Below are 19,954 nucleotides of genomic sequence, written 5' to 3' on the forward strand. Positions count from 1 at the left end.
TCAGAAAACACAGTGGACCAACACCAGCAGATGACATGACCCCCCAAACTACCACTGACTGTATAAACTTTACACTGGACCTAAAGCAACGTGGATTGTGTGCCTCTCCTCTCTTCCTTCAGACTCTAGGACCCTGTCCAGTCCAATCCTTTTTGTCTTTAGCCCAGGCGAGCCGCTTCTGACGCTGTCTGTTGTTCAAGAGTGGCTTGACACAATGAATGCGACAGCTGAAATCCATGTCTTGCATACATCTGTGCGTAGTGGTTCTTGAAGCACTGACTCCAGCTGCAGTCCACTCTTTGTGAATCTCCCCCACATTTTTGAATGGGTTTGGTTTCACAATTCTTTCCAGGGTGCGGTTATCTCTATTGCTTGTACACTTATTTTCTACCACATCTTTTCATTCCCTTTGCCTCTCTATTAATGTGCTTTGACACAGAGCTCTGTGAACAGCCAGCCTCTTTTGCAGTGATCTTTTGTGTCTTGCCCTCCTTGTGCAGGGTGTCAATTGTCGTCTTTTGGACAACTGTCAAGTTAGCAGTCTTCCCTGTGTGTAGCCTACAGAACTAGACTGAGAGACCATTTAAAGGCATTTGCAGATGTTTTGAGTTAATTAGCTGAATAGAGTGTGGCACTAGGTCTCTTCAATATTGAACATTTTTTCACAATATTATAGTTTTCTGAGATACTGAATTTGAGATTGTCCTTACTTGGCAGTTATAATCATCAAAATTAAAAGAACAAATAAACATTTGAAATATTTTTTGTCTTTTTACAGTGTAACAAAATAACTAATACAAGTGAGGAATAAATGTTAAAACAGCTTGCCATGTATGATGTTTATTGTTATGTCTGGATGCACTCAGTGATCTGCATCTGCATGAATCATAATCATCATTGTTTTTTTTCTGAACTTGCAGAACCTATACGTTGACTTGGAAATGATACATTAGATTTGCAGTGGTTAGTTAATGTACTGTTGTAAGCTGGAGAATGGGAGTCTGTGACACCTGGGTTAGCTGTCTCTGTACATATTAGAAATAATAATTATAATTACAATTGTTTTGTGCAATTCTCTTAGTGTTTGAAAGCCTATAGACTGTTTAATGACAGGTTTCACTGTGACAACTTATCCCATATCATGTGACAACATGTCCCACTATTGGCTTCAATGAACTGTGTTTTTTCTTGGGCAGTAATGTTTAGTATATACAGGTCCTTTTCAAAAAATTAGCATATGTGATAAAAGTTCATTATTTTCCATAATGTAATGATACAAATTAAACTTTCATATATTTTAGATTCATTGCACACCAACTGAAATATTTCAGGTCTTTTATTGTTTTAATACTGATGATTTTGGCATACAGCTAAAAAAATTAGCATATCATGAAAAAGTTCTCTAAACGAGCTATTAACCTAATCATCTGAATCAACTAATTAACTCTAAACACCTTCAAAAGATTCCTGAGGCTTTTCAAAACTCCCAGCCTGGTTCATTACTCAAAACCGCAATCATGGGTAAGACTGCCGACCCGACCCTGTCCAGAAGGCCATCATTGACACCCTCAAGACACAGAAAGAAATTTCTGAACGAATAGCCTGTTCCCATGAGTGCTGTTTTAAGGCACCTCAGTGGGAAGTCTGTGGGAAGGAAAAAGTGTGGCAAAAAACGCTGCACAACGAGAAGAGGTGACCGGACCCTGAGCATGATTGTGGAGAAGGACCGATTCCGGACCTTGGGGGACCTGCGGAAGCAGTGGACTGAGTCTGGAGTAGAAACATTCAGAGCCACCGTGCACAGGCGTGTGCAGGAAATGGGCTACAGGTGCCGCATTCCCCAGGTCAAGCCACTTTTGAACCAGAAACAGCGGCAGAAGCGCCTGACCTGGGCTACAGAGAAACAGCACTGGACTGTTGCTCAAATTTTGCATGTCATTCGGAAATCAAGGTGCCAGAGTCTGGAGGAAGACTGTGGAGAAGGAAATGCCAAAATCCCTGAAGTCCAGTGTCAAGTACCCACGTCAGTGATGGTCTGGGATGCCATGTCAGCTGCTGGTGTTGGTCCACTGTGTTTTATCAAGGGCAGGGTCAATGCAGCTAGCTATCAGGAGATTTTTGGAGCACTTCAAGCTTCCATCTGCGGAAAAGCTTTATGGAGATTTCGTTTTTCAGCACGACCTGGCACCTGCTCACAGTGCCAAAACCACTGGTAAATGGTTTACTGACCATGGTATTACTGTGCTCAATTGGCCTGCCAACTCTCCTGACCTGAACCCCATAGAGAAACTGTGGGATATTGTGAAGAGAAAGTTGAGAGACGCAAGACCCAACACTCTGGATGAGCTTAAGGCCGCTATCGAAGCATCCTGGGCCTCCATAACACCTCAGCAGTGCCACAGGCTGATTGCCTCCATGCCACGCCGCATTGAAGCAGTCATTTCTGCAAAAGGATTCCCGACCAAGTATTGAGTGCATAACTGAACATAATTATTTGAAGGTTGACTTTTTTGGTATTAAAAACATTTTTCTTTTATTGGTCGGATGAAATATGCTAATTTTTTGAGACAGGAATTTGGGGTTTTCATGAGCTGTATGCCAAAATCATCAGTATTAAAACAATAAAAGACCTGAAATATTTCAGTTGGTGTGCAATGAATCTAAAATATATGAAAGTTTAATTTTTATCATTACATTATGGAAAATAATGAACTTTTATCACATTTGCTAATTTTTTATAATTATAGTATAAGGTCAGGCTGTTGCCAGGTGGATTTCAGCATGAGGTCAGCATGTTGAACACTGAGGAGCGCTTGTGTGTGTGTATGTGTGTTTTTAGAGTAGAATAGGATTGCATGGTTAAGTCCCTGCAGCCTAACCAATTAGCCAATCTGCTCTATGAGTCACCTGCCCAATCAGGTAAGCTGATAATCCGAGTGCCATATGTTCCTAAGGTACATGCAAAGCGAATGCCTGCTCCTGACAAAACATCCAAGTGAACAACCGTCAAAGAACCCCAAAATAACCATTTTGTAGCATTTCTGATTTTAAACCACTGCTTTCTTAAAAATAGCACATTTTAAGAAATGGGATGCTGTTTTTAACCTGTAAGGTGCAGGTGTGGATTTACAGACATAAATAGATCAAACACAAGCCACTAACAGATCCTTCCGCAGTTTCTTTGCATGCAGATTTATAACTCCTGATTATAGAAAGGTAGGCCTACATCTGATATAGAACTGAGGCTGGATTACTGGAATAAACAGCAGTAACATTGAGCACATGGTTCAGGTTAAAGAGCACTATATTTCTCCATTCTCTCTGTCTGCAACTCATTTTTCAGATAAGTCACAGCTCACATGCTTGAACACAGTTGGGGCATTTTGTCTGTAAATCAGTTGGTGGATTTATGATGAACAGACATAATACAGTTTAATCTTATACCACATTTATGATACTGTATCTGAGGAATGGACAGATGAAAGAATAGATGGATGTGAATACAGTCTGAGGCTGAGGTTTAATCCGGGGACTCCCTCCGTCTCAGACCAGATAAAGCTTAATATTACTGATGATCACTGGATTTAAAAATCTGCACTGTAATTGAAGGACAGGGAAATAACCACCCAGATATGACCCACTTATACTGGCATTGTCTGTGTGTGAAGTACTACTATTTTGAAAACGTTGTATGATGCATGCCAGAAAAGTAATTTGGTGGTTATTTTGTTAAGGAAAAACTATTCTCCTGCACACATACATATTCAAACGTGCTTGCCATAAACGTGCAATGGTTACGTGAATGCCGTCTCTGTTCTCACAGATTCACGTGTTTTTTTGTTTGTTTGTTTTTTAAGTTTACACAAGATGATAAATCATTTCAAAACCTGTTTTGGTGTTTGTGTTGTCTAGCCGTCTGGTGCTGTTCCCCGTGCGGATGAGCGGCCAGAACGCATTGAGAGTTTTCCAATTTGGTTGAAAATGTATCGAAAGTATACGTGGCCCTAAAGTAAATTATAACTAATGATTTTTTACAACAGAAATTTACCAATCAAAAACGTACATTACTTCTTGAGCTATTGTACAGACAAAACAATCTCTCTTACATTATTATTTTCCTGTAAATCAGCTTTAAAGCAATCTATATTGTAAAAAGCGCTATATAGATGAAGGTGACTACACTAGTCAATGGTTAAGTCAGTGTTTATCTGTATTTGACATTGTGCTAATATAACACAAAGTACTGATGTCAGAGAGGACCACAGTACTAGTCATAAACATTGAATATGTGCTTCATTTGTTCAATGCTTTTGAGTAGCTTGTTGTATCTGTGAGAAAAGGACGGTAGGAGCTATGAAGTGAGAGTTCATGAAAAGGGGAGTGAGGATTAAATAAGTGAGAAATAGGGTTTGGTAGAATAAGGGAGAAAAGGGGAAAGAAAGCATTAGCGAGGGAGAGGAACCACTTAACCGCGCAACTGAAAGACCACAGTAAGAGGATTAACCATATGCCATTATAACCAGTGATACACTTTTTTCCCCTTTGTTCTCTCACTCTCTCTTATAGACACATGCAAAGTTTGAGGTAAAGATATTCTGCTTTGTTCACATTTTTGATTAATACAAAGTTAAAAAGCAAGTAGATGTTGGAATATAAAACTTTTAAACACTCGATGGCACCGTGTCGAATGTGAAAAGGGGGATTGCCATGTTAATCTTGGACTAAATCGGCCACCGTAGGAGTTAAAACGAAATCAGAATTAAGAGGAACAGAAACTATTATTCACTGGATGGTCATATACCTTTTCACCGCTAGATGGGGGAAAATATCGCAGTGTAGCTTTAAGTCCAGCAGCCATATCACCCTGTAGCTTAAGACTGGTTTCCAGCTGAAGCTAAGCAGGGCTGAGCCTGGTCAGTACCTGGATGGGAGACCAACTGGGAAACCTAGGTTGCTGCTGGTAGAGGCGTTAGTGAGGCCAGCAGGGTGCGCTCACCCTGTGGTCTGTGTGGGTCCTAACACCCCAGTATAGTGATGGGGAAACTATACTGTCAAAGAGCACCGTCCTTCGGATGAGACGTTAAACCGAGGTCCTGACTCTCTGTGGTTGTTAAAAATCCCATATTTGCCCATTGACCCCTGTCCATCATGGCCTCCCAATAATCCCCATACACTGATTGGCTTCATCACTCGGTCTCCTCTCAACCAATCAGCTGGTGTTTGGTGAGCGTTCTGGCGCAATATAGCTGCCGTCGCATCATCCAGGTGGATGTTGAACATTGATGGTGGTTGAGGAGATTTCCCCTTCTATATAAAGCGCTTTGAGTGCCTAGAAAAGCGCTATATAAATGTAATGAATTATTATTTATTATTATTATTATTTAACATCTGTAGTCACTTTTGATCAATTTAATGAATCCTTGCTAAATAAAAGTATTGATTTCCTTCCTAGACAAAAAACTAAATGAAGAACAAACAAACAAACAACAAAACAAAATCTTATTGACCCCCAAACCTTTAAAGATAAAATATTATATGTCTTGTATCTATAATATATTGTATCTACAGCACTTTACATAGACTGCTGGGTCTTTCAGTTTAGTCTTGCCCACCCTTAAAAAATAAATAAAAATCACATAAACAAACATGGCTGGTCAGACTTCCTGTTTCTAAGTAAGCAGTTCTTCACTGCTGCAAGTCAACTCATAAATCCAGCCAGCTCTGCACATAATGCTTTTGTTTGTACACTGTAAAAATGATATGATCAATAACTCATGACAACATATGCTTTTACACTGCTTTAAAGCTACACTGTGTAACTTTTTTAGTTTATTCTTAGCTAAAAACACTTAGTTCTTTCAAAAATATGTGCTCATTAATGTATATTTACTTCCTTCAAGTTATAAAGTATTCTAGTAAGTTTATGATATGCCATTGAAAATACCCACGGGTGAGGGGTTTGAATGCTGGTCGCCATGTTGCCCCTCCATCTTGAAAGTAAATTAGCCAAAGAGGGACATACCCATAAATTCAATCGTCGCCTTTCGCGTTTTAACACTGTCACTTTTTGCGTTTTAAATCGGCCACCTTAGGAGTTAAAACAAAATCAGAATTGAGAGGAACAGAAACTATTATTCCCTGGATGGTCATATACCTTTTCACAAATAGATGGGGGAGAATATCACACAGTGTAGCAGTTATACAAGATATAACTAAAAGTCAGTTTAATATTAAAATTACTTAAACATCCAAGTTTATTGTATTTAAAAATTTAAGGCAGCACTTAACTTAAACTATCAGAAAATTCCTATTGGGTCAATTCAGTAAATAACGGAGTGAATTATGCTTTGTAATAATGTTATAGTTTTCTCTGGGCAGGTATCAGTGACCTGCAGTGCTGTTAGGGTTTTAAAGCAGTCTTGGCTGTGGCGTTATATTTTGGATCATGTTCTGTTGATCTCCCTATAAGGTGTCATGCCAGAAAAAAATACCTGCTAAATTTAGTACAACTGTAAAGAAGCTTATCCTTTTATGCAAAGGTGTTTTAGGGTTAAGTGTTTGTTTACGTACGTGCGTGAGCTTTACAGTGCACTGTTCACGACTAGGGAAGGAGACGCTTCATAAAGAACACTGTTATATCATTCACATTCACTCATTCATTGTATCATTAGATACATGATTTTAGAGGTTCTCTTTGTGTTTGTGTGTGTGCTTATACATGCAAGAAAGAGTATTGGGTGTTTGCTAAACTTTGAACCTAAACTTCATTCCTATATTTTCACTAAGATATTATTTAGTATAGTTATCAAATCAATATCTTTGGACACATGGCTGTTTATTTATTTATTGTGTAAAATGTTTTGATAACTGTCTTAAAGAAAACACAAATCCAGAAAGTTTTCTGGAGATGTATGAGGTTCACAGAAATGCATTTAATTTTGTGTGAGGGACCCTAACCTGAAAGAGATGGCTATGTTTAGTTAAAGGGATAGTTCACCCAAACATGAAAATTACACCATAATTTACCCTCAAGTCATCCTAGGTGTATATGACATTCTTCTTTCAGACAAATACAATCTGAGAATACGAATACAATTCATCACAGCGAATCATCTGCCTCCATCTATTCCTCTGTATCCTCTTCTCTCAGACCTGACTACCTTCATGTCCTCCTCCTAATCAAAGCTTTATAATGGCAGCCCAAAATTGAAGCCCCAAAAAAGTACATCCATCCATTATAAAAGTAATCCACACGGCTCCAGGGGCTTAATAAAGGCTTTCTAAAGCAAACCGATACCCATATTTAAAACTTTATAAAGTAAAATATCTTCCATGTTTTGACGTATATCAAAGTGAACGGCTTCTTTAAGAAGAAAGGGTTGTCGTAGGGTGGACTTCATTTTGCGCATTGTGAATTGATTAGACCGTTGGATAAATAAATAATGATGTGCATTGATGAATCCCTTTTAAATACATAAATACTGCAATGCATAAAGTAGAGCTTAGTAGAAAACAAAACACTACTTAAAGTCACCACAAATTCAAAATTGAGAATGCTATTTTTTTTAAGTAGAGTGTTGTTTTCACTAAGCTCTACTTACAATACCAAAGTTGTAGAAGACTAATAATATCAATTATGTGGTGTATAACCTGGATGGGAGACCTCCTGAGAAATGTACCGGTAGTTGCTTCTGGTAGAGGTGTTAGTCTGGCCAGCAGGGGGTGCTCATCTTATGGTCTGTCTAGGTCCTAACGCCCCAGTATAGTGATGGGGAAACTATTGTGTCAAAAAGCACTCTCCTTTAGATAAAACATTAAACTGATGTCCTACAAAAGAGTTGGTGGCGTAAACCCAGCATCCTGGCCAAATTTGCCCATTGGCCTCTTTCCATCCTCATGGCTAATCACCCCCATATTCTGATTGGATTCATCACTCTGTCTCCTCTCCGCCCATCAGCTGGTGTGTGGTGGGCGTTCTTTCCCAATATGGCGGATGCTGCACATTGGTGGTGGTTGAGGAGATTCCTTGTAAAGCCATTTGAGTGCTGTATATATGTAACAATTTATACATTATTATAACCTAGTACATGAGCATAAACAAACACACACACACACACACACACACACACAGACACACACACACACACACACACACACACACACACACACACACACACACACACACACACACACACACACACACACACACACACACACAAAAATGTAGGTTTAGCAGATGGTTTGTTTCAGATGCTAATGTAGCATTAGCACTGACAACAAGCCCGATGTCATTGTCACTGTTGACATAGCATATATCAGACACCTGCTGTGATTTTCACAGGTCTGTGATTAACATTAATCTGTTGTTTTAGCATAACAGTGCATGCATATTTGTAACTACGGTATGATTCTAATAGCACGTGTATGGCCAACTGCTATAACCCCTTTACCCAACTTTAATGCCCTTCCCTGTGGAAGTAATATGCACAGGGTAGTAGAACGTTCTTGTGCTTTGAAAATGTGAATCATGTGTTGAAGGTTTCTCAAATTTCCTGTCAGTAACCATAAGATTTTATTTTGTTTTGCTAAATTTGTTACAGATCTCATTGTTAAGATGGTCCAGCAGAACATGGGCGGAATCAAAGGGGATGATTACAAGAAGGTGTGTGTGTTTGGTTCCGCTAAGGATTTATGTGTTTATATAACTGCCATACTGTATTGTATATAATAGATCATATGGGAGCACACGTTCCAATTTCAGTTTGTTTCTCTTTATCTTCGCCATGCACACTGATGATGTCTCTTCAACTCTATGGCAATGAAGCCAGAGAATGTTGTATTACTTCTACAGGTACTGTTCAAAAATGAAAATTCTGGTGACTTGTTTATGTCCATTACATGCTCTTATGCACTGCCACTCTTTCCATTTTAACTTCAAATAGCTTTTTCTATGTTTTTTTACTCCCCCTTTCATTTTTTTTTAAATGCAAACATTTGAAGTAAAAGTTGATTTAGAAGTAAAAGACTGATTTGTTTAAATAATTATACAATGTGATAAAATATTACATTAATTCATTCATATTTTTTTTTATCTGACCCACATATAAATCACATTTTTCTACAATTTTAGAAATTCAAGTTTTGTTATCTTCATTTGGGGGCTTTGCTCTCCTCTCCTCTCCTCTCCTCTCCTCTCCTCTCCTCTCCTCTCCTCTCCTCTCCTCTCCTCTCCTCTCCTCTCCTCTCCTCTCCTCTCCTCTCCTCTCCTCTCCTCTCCTCTCCTCTCCTCTCCTCTCCTCTCCTCTCCTCTCCTCTCCTCTCCTCTCCTCTCCTCTCCTCTCCTCTCCTCTCCTCTCCTCTCCTCTCCTCTCCTCACCAGGCTATCTTCTATGAGCTCGGCTTCATAGTCCTGACAGTGCTGGGAGTGTTGTTTGCGCTGCTCATGCCGATAGTGGGTCTGTGTTTCTGCGTGTGCCGATGCTGTGAGAACTGCGGGGGTGAGATGCATCAGAGACAGAAGAAGAACGGCGACTGCTTACGAGGCTTCTACATGGCCACACTCATCGCTACCTCTGTCTTTCTCGCGTAAGTCTTTCTTACTTTCAAAGGGTGTTTCTGACCCTTTACAACAATATATTCCACATGCTTGTATGAGTGACTTGTTATGCATAATGCCATAATGAATGTGTCTAGTTTTGAATTTGTACGAATGATATATGTGGTCATTTTAAGATTATTGGCACTGTTCAATAATCTGTGCCAGTTAACAGTAGTGGTACTTCCCCTTGTGTCAGCTAGACAGCCATGTCAGTAAATAATTATGGATAATGTAAACTATCACTCATTTTCTCACAACATTAAACACAAATCCAAATCATCAAACCACATTCACAAAACCTCTGAGTCTTCTGGCAAAATCAAACAATTGCCTGAAAACTATTTCACCTGTTCTCAAAATCAAACAAAGGTTTCAGTTCATATAAACACGAGTCAATAATATAAGCCCTATAGTTTATTCATTAGCCACTACATAAAAACACTACGGAACAGTCACTAAACACTACATAGAAAAATAGAAGACACAATTCTCAGGACATGAAGCTTGATAAATAAATGTTTATTGTTCTATGTAGGCTAAATGCATGTTGCACAAAAAAAACCCTGTGCATTCTGCACTTGTACAAAAAGACAAAACAGAAAACGTATGCGTTTGCGACTTGTGTACAGTACTCTTCCTCTCAGATTTCTATCCATTGTAGGGCCTCACAAACCAGTGCTCTCTGAACTGGCTTACTGTATGTTCCCTCACATTATTAGCCACAAGTGTGATCAATTTTGAGTTGTTGTGAGGGGTGACATCTGTGCTTTAATTGTGTTTGACTTTGTCACCTGTGCTCACCATTATGCAGCACGGGTGTATCGCAATGAAAATGTGTTGGCAAATTTTGTCTAAACAGGTAAAAAGTGCTTATGGTTTTGCCTAAAGAGGGATTGATTCAATCAGTGGGTTCAGGCAATTTGGGTATTTGGTTCAGACAATAGGGTTCAGTGTTTTAGCAATTGAGAAAAACTTTAAAATACAGTAAAAATACAGCAGTCTAAATGCAAAACGTAAAAGAAACAAAATATGTTACAGTACTGTACACTCAAAAAAGTTGTGCAACTGCAAAATCAAGGTCAGTGAGAGATTGATTCTGCCTCAGCATCGCTAGGTCCGGCCTGAGTCAAGTCAAGTCCTCTTTATTTTTATAGTGCTTTATACAATACAGATGGTTTCAAAGCCGCTTTACAGTGATAACAGGACAATTATGATCAGCGATGCAAAGAGAGTTAATTTCTGCAGCAGCAGCAATAGAAAATTGTGTCATTGTTTGCTGAAGTCAGTTCAGTGTTGATTCAGTTCTGTTGTAACGATCATTGATTATTAAATGAGTTTATTTCATTTATAAAGCCGATCTGGAGAAAACAGCGATGTCAACGTCCAATTCATTTCAGTTCTCATTCAATAGTGTCAGTGCAGTCAGATCAGTCATATTGTTGAATATTACAGTTTTTCTCAATTGTTAAAACACTATTTCTGAAACCTTGCTCCATTTTCTGACAGCATTAAACACAAAACCTCATCTTCAAGCCCTATTTACAAAGCCTCTGACTCCTCTCACAAAATGAAACATTCGCCTTAAAACCTGTGTTCAAAATCCAACACTGATCTCATATCATAAACAAAGGGATCGAAATGATATACACTATCAAGCAGTCAGTAAACAATACACTAACAAAATTGAAAACACATTGTTCAAAACCAAAACCAGTTACCAAGTACATTTTAACAGTTTTTCTTGATTGCTTTGCTGCAGCCGTCAACTCAAACTCCACATTTTCAAAACAGTTAACACACAGGCCTAAACAGTGGCACTCATGGTCAAAATGACACATTTTGTTTGCAAAAGGCTCTAACCACGCCAAAACATTTAAAATATGCAACAAAAGCACATTTTGCCTTCAAAGAACACAACTTGCAAACAAGTATATAAGCCCTTTCCATCAATCATTACACAATGGACAACAAAATACAGAACCCATGACATTTATTTTTTTTCAAACCTACTGTAAATATTACAGAGAATACATGTAAACCAAAATACAGTAAAATATATTGGAGTATAAGACATAGCCACTATTGATACTCAGTCTCTTCTGTCGAGAAGATGGGGCCACATGGCTTCATCTACATCACATTGAATATCCTCTCTTGCAATGCACCTATAGGGAAAAATCTTCTTGCATGCCTTATCCAACCTTGACATTCCTCTGCACCTATTTCTTGAGCAGCAGCAGTCATTGCATTCAGCAAGGGCATTCGCTCGTAGGGATGGTGATCATAAGCCTTCCACCTCCAAGCACTGAAGAACTCCTCTATGGGATTCAAAAATGGGGAATATGCTGGGAGGAACAGCATCATCATACACGAGGGTGTACCCTAAACCACTCATTGGCAAGGCGAGAGTGGTGGAACGCCACATTGTCCCAGATAATGACAAAGAGTGGCATGCCAGGCCTCAACAGCCCTCACTCCTCAGGTGGGATCAGCCTCTCATAAAGTGCATTCAGGAATGTTATGAGGCATTCGGTGTTGTATGGGCCAATAGCAGGGATATGGCATAAGACACATCACTGGAGATGGCAGCACACATGGTTATGTTGGCACCCCTCTGTCCTAGAACTGTGATAGTGGCCCTGTACCCAATGAGGTCCCTTCCACGTCTCCTCACTTTGCTGAGATTGAAGCCGGCTACATCAACATAAATGAAGACATGATGTGCCCCCTCTACTTCAAGCTCCATTATTCTCTGAGTAAAAAAAGCTAAATTACAATGAAAGGTGACTCCAGTTGGCTCTAACTGCATGATATGACAAGGCATTACAGTATAGTAATGTATCCATACCTCCACATATTGGCATCTGGCTTCCTTCACAATGTCAGAGTTCCTTTGAAATGGAACTCTATAGAGCTGCTTCATGGCCATATGGTTCCTTCTTAGGACGCAGTCAATGGTGCTTAAGCTCACGTTATTGATGTTCCTAAATGTGCCCTGATCTGCGATCACTGCTTCTCTGTTTTCACGCAGCCTCATTGTTTGCCACGACCATGTTTGCCGCGGCAGCCTCCTGCTCAGCACTAAATATTTTCCCTTTACCACCAGAGAATGGCAGCTTTTGGATTCTATAAAGAATACATGTAATGTGAATGAGGAAACATAAAGTATATCACTGAAGATATTTCTGTATCTACTGTACAGCTACATTACCTGTTATCCTGTCAAAAAATTCTGACAATGGATGCAACAGTGTTTCTGTTCAGAACAGGTCGGACTCTTTGTCCAGCCTCTCTAAGAGAAAGGCCATGATTGATAACATGATCAATAACAGTTGCCCGAATTTCATCTGGAACCTGAGCCCTTCCAACTACACCTCCATCTCGCACACGGACACCTCTTCCTCTGACCCCCCTAACTCTTCCTCTAACTCTCATCTGTCTTAGACCTCCTCCATGCATCCTGGCAAAGAACAACACAGACGTGGCACCTTTTTTTTTTAAGGCCTGCAGACTGATTGCTAATCGAAGATTTGTGTAAAGGAGTGACAAACAGGTGCTTCAGTGATTTCATACTGATCTAGATAGTTTCTAATAGTTAGGAATACATGGTTTCTGTTTGGTTACCATAACTAAAACAATGGAGTTTTGCAAAAGGGTGGGGAATATTTGTCAATCCAATGAGAAAGGATTAACACATTTGCAAGACATGTCTTCTGTTCTGCTGAGATAGTGGTGATGAAAACTGAGTGGATCCTAGTTTCTTTAACCAGGTCAAAGCAATCAAGAAAAACTGTAATCTCAAAACAAATGTCACATTTTTCCGTCATTGTTTTTTGATGAACAAAAACATGATCTATAGGAGCTCAAAATTGATCAGAAATTACTATTCTGTTTTGCTCTGCACGGCTCTTTCTCCTCCTTGTACCCCTATTTTTACAGTACTGTACCCTGCATCTCAAAAACGTGTCCTTTGTCTCTGTGATGCTGTAATTCTGTTCTTTGTTGATATGAACCAGCAACCATTCACAATCTATTGAGCAGTCAGTAATGTTCAGCACAATGTTCAGGGCCAATTTGTTCATTATACAGAATACAGCATACAATGCACTGTATTATATTGGTTGTGTTACATCATTTGAAGCGGGTTAAATCAGTTTTGAGTGGTTGTGTTCAATCAATGACATTTTGTTCTTTATTTGTATTTGATTGTTGTCACTTGTGTTTACCAGTATGGATGACGTGCATTAGAGTGCAGAATATGTTTTGACAATGAGAACGTGTTTAGAGTGTTGCTGAAAAGTCTAAGTGAGATCTGCAAATTGTGTTTTACCATGTGAAATGGTTTTAAGGTATTGACAGCAGACTGCACAAAGCTAAACACGTTGAGTCAACTGAGAACTTTGTTCAGCAAATGGGTTTTAGTGTTTTAGCAATTGAGAAAAACTGTATTGAGTATTGCTGAGGACTCCACATCACAGGCAATGTCTCTTGCCAGGCAAAGGGAAAAACCCTCTGTTGTGTGAGATCAGTCATGACAACATTCTTCACACCTTGCTCTTTCTCACCCTCTTTCTCCTCATCTACCATCTCTTAAACGTACTTTTCCTCCTCTCCCTCTCAGTTTTTTTCTCAGTTTCTCTCTATTGCTGGTATCAACATTCAGTGCACCTATGTCACATGTGCACCTGAACAGGCCTATATTTTGTACAGTTAATCACATCTTTAGAAATAAGTGTGAACAATTTTGAGTTGTGTGTAAACGATGAGTGAGAATCTCTTTAGAGTTTAGCAAAGAGAGTGCATGAGATTTGCAAACAGTGTCTAAATGCATGAATTTGTTTAAGGTTTTGCAGAAAGAGTGATTCATTTGACAAATTGGTTTAGGCTATTGAGAATTTGTTTTAGCAATTCAGAAAAACTTTAATTAGATATGATCAAAGTGCCTTTCAGGCAAGTCATTTCACTCAGCAGCCATCTTTGAAACGTTCCCCACAGGCAGCTATTTTAGTCATGCAATCGCAGCTCCTTAGAAATGAAAAACATAAAATTCTACAAAGCTGTTCACCAAGCATATTTGAAATCACCAGTGAAATCTGACTACAACTAAATGCTTTATAAATGTCTAAATGCTTTTCCAAATCTTGACTAAACAAAATGCATTTTTTCAGGTTGGAACAACCAATGCACATGTGCAGCCATAAGAGCATATCTTTACATACTATATTGGGCATTGCACTTTCTCCCGTTCATAGTAATACGAGTGTACCGTCTTTGTATATCTAGTCTTTGATATTACATATACATTGAATGCTGTGACATCGTACTCGTTTGACACATGCCTTTTAGCATTCTTTGTAAAATAAAAGTACACATATTTCAATGCAGGGTTATTTGGAATTGGCAATTACAGCTCAGGTGATTGGTGGAAAAAAAATAGAACAAAATATTTTCAGGTAGATATATATTCATTGTACAGAATCATTGTGTCTGTGGGCCAGTTTGCACGAGAATGTGAGCAGTGATTCTGGTAAAGTACATTAGACGTATATACGTCTAGAAAAAGACCACTACCATCACTGCTCTCTAATAAACACAAGCTGTGTAGCTCCACACTAATCTAGTCAAGGCTAGTTACTGTGTGTCTGTGTGTGTGCTTGTGCACTTGTGTTTTTTAACGTATTATTTTCTGTCAGATTTGGATCTTTAATGATTGTTAAACTGACACTGAAATTGTAGGAAATAACAGATAATGAGACAAATTGTGCACATTGTCAAATGTCAATTTAAAGATTCGTTCTAGTTGATTTGCAGCATCATTGCTAGAGAGTGTGGTGAACACACCTGCAGTGGTCTAGAATGACACACACACAGACACATTCACATGTGACATTGATAGGCCTCAGTCTGTCCAGAGAGAAAGTCCCCTCTTTATTTCTATTCCCCACCTTCCTCTTTCTTTTCGCCTCTCTTTTTTCTTCTCTGTTTTTTCTTCTTCTTCTTTTTTTCTGTGACAGTGCTGACAGCAGTTGCTTGGGTCACAATGGACGTTTGTAAGGCATTGACTGTACTGTGACTGTGTGTGTGTGTGTGTGTGTGTGTGTGTGTGTGTGTGTGTGTGTGTGTGTGTGTGTGTGTGTCTTGATGGACTTTCAATGACTTACTGAGAGGTTTGCAGTAATTGTGCTGGACGAGGCCTGGGAGCAGAGAACATGACTGTGCAAATCTGCTCTGTTTCTTTCTTCACTCTTTTCTTTTTCTCTCTCTATGGCTTCCTTTGTTGAATCACATTTCCCCTTTATTAAACCTTTTTTTATGAGACAGAGAAGGACTAAGACTGAGAGAGACAGTAGTGAAAGGGGAAACAAGATAGTGGGGGAACGGGGAAGGAGGTTTGTCTGGCAATAATCTGTAATCAGATGCCACAATTTAATATGTATCTGCACCACTCAATTAGTAAAGTGTTATCTTTAGTATCTCTATGGCTATGTGAGCACCAGTGAATGTGTGTGTGTGTGTGTGTGTGTTTGCTGATTCACCTTGTTTTGTCTCTATTAAGTTCAATAATTTAAATATATATATATAATGTAATGTAGTAATGTAGTGTAATGGTTTTTACCGTAAAAAACATATTTTCTATCCCCCTACACAGCCCTATTTTTACTTTCTCAAAAAACCAAAAAACCAAAAAACTAATTCTGTATGATTTATAAGCATTTTGAAAAGTGGGGACATGGGTAATGTCCTCATATTTTACCCTCCTCTCCTTGTAATACCTATGTCATGCCCATGTCATTATATACATTTGTGTCCTGATATTTCACAAAAACACACACGCACGCACGCACACACACACACACACACACACACACACACACACACACACACACACACACACACACACACACACACACACACATATTGCCAAAGGGACACCACTCCAAATCATTAAATTCAAGTGTTCCAATCACTTCCATGGCTACAGGGCTAAAAAATCAAACACCTATAAGCATGCAGAGACTAGCCTAGAAATCTAGACGCACCCTAGCGGCAGCAAATTTAATCTGCCCGCGAGTGTCGTCTAGCAACTCGCAATACTCATCTCAGCTGTATTCCCCTAACTCTTGCAGGACCAATCACATCGTGTATAGAGTTGGTGGGCCATAATGACAACGGTCGAGTTGCGTTTGCGTGCCTCTAGTAAACACAGAAACTGGCAAACGGAGGCGGTCTTTCGAATCAGCTTTGACCGCGACTCTGGAAGACTTGGTCTTGGAGTCAAGCTTTTCTCTGAGAAAAGAACAAAGAACGGCACTGAAGTCATTCTTAAAAAGGGAAGATGTGTTCGGAGTTTAGCCGACCGGATACGGCGAATGTTTAATCTGTCAACAAGCTCTGTTTCACCTTCGTTGCTCTGGTTGGTGTAGCGCTATCCTATCGGGTGCAGAGGGAGTTTGAAAGACAACCGTTTATCTCGCCCCTCGGATTGAGCCCTGTCTATGGTGAGTTTCCAGACCAAACATCTTGATGTGGGTCTGGCTTGTCAGGCTATGCAGAGACTGCTTCTTCAAACATTTGTGAAAGAATGGGTCGCTCTCAGGAGCTCAGAGAATTCAAGTGTGGTACTGTGATATAATTCCACCTGCAATAAGTCCATTTGTGAAATTTCCTCACTGCTAAATATTCTACATATTTATTATTATAAAGCTGAAGCAATTGGGAACATCAGAAATCACTTTCTTAATAGCTACAGACCTCCAAACTTCGTGTGGCCTTCAAATTAGCTCAATAACAGTGCATAGAGAGCTTCATGGAATGGGTGTCCATGGTCGATCAGCTGCATCCAAGCTTTAGATCACCAAGTGCAATGCAAAGCGTCGGATACAGTGGTGTAAAGCATGCCACCACTGGACTCTAGAGCAGTGGAGATGTGTTCTCTGGAGTGAGGAATCACGCTTCTCTGTCTGGCAATCTGATGGACGAGCGGTTGCCAAGAGAACGGTTCTTATCTGACTCCATTGTGCCAAGTTTGGTTGAGGGGGGATTATGGTGTGGGGTTGTTTTTCGGGTGTTTCATGCTCTCATCTTTATGGGAACAGTTTAGGGATGGGTCCCTTCCTGTTCCAACATGACTACACACCAGTACACAAAGCAAGTACCATAAAGACATAGATGAGTGAGTTTGGTGCTGATGAACTTGACTGGCCTGCACAGAGTCCTGGCCTAAACCAGATAGAACACCTTTGGGATGAATTAGAGCGGAGACTGCGAGCCAGGCCTTCTTATCCAACATCAGTGCCTGACCTCACAAATGCGCTTCTAGAAGAATGATCAAAAATTTCCATAAACACACTCCTAATAAATCTTGTGGAAAGCCTTCCCAGAAGAGTTGTTATAGCTGCAAAGGTTAAAACCTATAGATTAAGAATAGGATGTCATTATAGGTAAAAAAAGGTGTCCAAAAACTTTTGGCTATATATATATATATATATATATATATATATATATATATATATATATATATATATATATATATATATATATATATATATATATATGATATATGTTAGATTAGAATTTTGCTTGTTTTTGAAAGATGCTTAACAAGTCTGCTTATTTGATCAAAAATACAGTAAAAACAGTAATGTAAAATATAATTACAGTTTAAAATGACTGTTTTATTTGAAAATATCTTCATTGTCACATGATACTTCAGAAATCATTCTAATATGCTGATTTTCTGCTCAAAAAACATTTCAGTTGTGGTGCTTATTTTTTCAGGATTTTTTGATGTAGCATTTATTTTAATTTATTATTTTTTATTATTAATACAATTCAACAGAACTTTAATTGTGACCAAGCTTTTGGGAAAACCACCTCAGTTCGGCTGTTCTTAGCATCACAACAGCACCACACTGTGGCTGTCTCTGATATTACCGTATGTCACAAACAGTAATTTATAGAGCTAAGCAGGCATATATGATTTCTATATATTTGTAAACAACCCAAAATACAATTAGTTATTAGATTAGTTTAATTTTCTCAGTCATAGATTAGACCAGACTGTCAAATGTAAAATTTTATTTCTAATTTACTCATTCCTAAATATGCAATTTGTCATATGTTTTACCAACATAACAAGAGTGGCATAACTACCTGTGAGCATACTATTTCTCAAAATGCATGCATGTGTTGCTTTGCTTACAGAGTGGGCGTGACGATCACTTACGCAGCAAACCAGAACATCACCTCTCAGATCAGGAGCACCAGACGTCTTGTCAACACTAACATAAGAGACCTGAAAGCTTTTGCCAACTACACACCAGCGGTAAGTGTAAGCCATTAACAGATGCAATGGTAAAAGTGGTCAAATTTGTGAACAAAGCGTATTACACTGTTATTGTTAGGTGAAACGCTTATCAGATTAACTAAAAAATGAAATGGCTGCAGATTCTACATGTTCAGAAGCACAGAGAAGTCTTAAGTCTACTTGTCTTTATTTTTTCCCCTTTTTGTTTTGTAGCAAATAGACTACTTGGCTGCACAGTACACAACAGCCAAGAACAAAATATTATCAGACTTAGACAGTAAGTATTCTCTCTTTCTTTTTCTATTGTGTCTCATTGTGAACATACACTAACGTTCAAACATTTGGAGTTGGTAAGATTTGTTTAATTATCTGAAAGTCATTATGCTTAAACCCATGCTGCATTTATTTGTTCAACAATATGAAGGGAACGAAGACGTCACGTCGGGATATCAATACGACGGTGACGTTCCGACGTGATGTCTCAGTTATGTATGTAACCCTTGTTCCTTGAAGGAGGTAACTGAGACATCACGTCGAATGTGACCGACTGAAAGGGAAAGAGTGATATTTTGACAATTTATAAAAATTAAATTGAACTGTTCTCTATTTTAATATTACATTTTTCCTCCTTTGAAGCAGTCATTACACCAGGCTGTCACATGATCCTTCAGAAATCATTCTTATATACTGATTTGGTGTTCAAGAAACACTTCTATTTTCTTATCGGTGTTGACCATTTGCTGCTTTCATTTATTTTTTGTCTTTCAATCAAAATATTCTTTCTAATCTTACTGACCCCAAACCTTCTAACGGTAGTGTGCTTTTTGCTGGAGCTGCATTTATTTAATATATTATTGATGTGGCTTATCAGATATTGGGACTGTGCTGGGTGGACAGATTCATAATCAGCTGGAGAGAGAAGTGGTACCTGCTTTAGACAACGCTCTTCGCATGACAACAGGTGCAAAAACAAACATACATACACACTGAGAGGCCGAATTCACTAAACTGGACGCGTTATTGCAGGAGCAATTCAGATCCTCTTTTTT

General features: G+C 38.9%; 1 protein-coding gene across 3 annotated transcripts in view; it reads left to right on the forward strand.

Annotated features, from left to right (window-relative positions):
* Positions 1-19,954, forward strand: part of prom1b (prominin 1 b) — a 50,871-nt gene that overhangs the window by 3,175 nt on the left and 27,742 nt on the right. For all 3 annotated transcript variants that reach the window (XM_067441717.1, XM_067441718.1, XM_067441719.1), the window contains exons 2-7: positions 8,601-8,662; positions 8,825-8,851; positions 9,380-9,585; positions 18,803-18,923; positions 19,119-19,182; positions 19,777-19,866. In XM_067441717.1, the coding sequence (XP_067297818.1) occupies positions 8,601-8,662; positions 8,825-8,851; positions 9,380-9,585; positions 18,803-18,923; positions 19,119-19,182; positions 19,777-19,866 (570 nt within the window). The remainder of the gene's footprint in view (positions 1-8,600; positions 8,663-8,824; positions 8,852-9,379; positions 9,586-18,802; positions 18,924-19,118; positions 19,183-19,776; positions 19,867-19,954) is intronic.

Source organism: Pseudorasbora parva, chromosome 4, assembly GCF_024679245.1.
Source record: "Pseudorasbora parva isolate DD20220531a chromosome 4, ASM2467924v1, whole genome shotgun sequence".
NCBI lineage: Eukaryota > Metazoa > Chordata > Actinopteri > Cypriniformes > Gobionidae > Pseudorasbora > Pseudorasbora parva.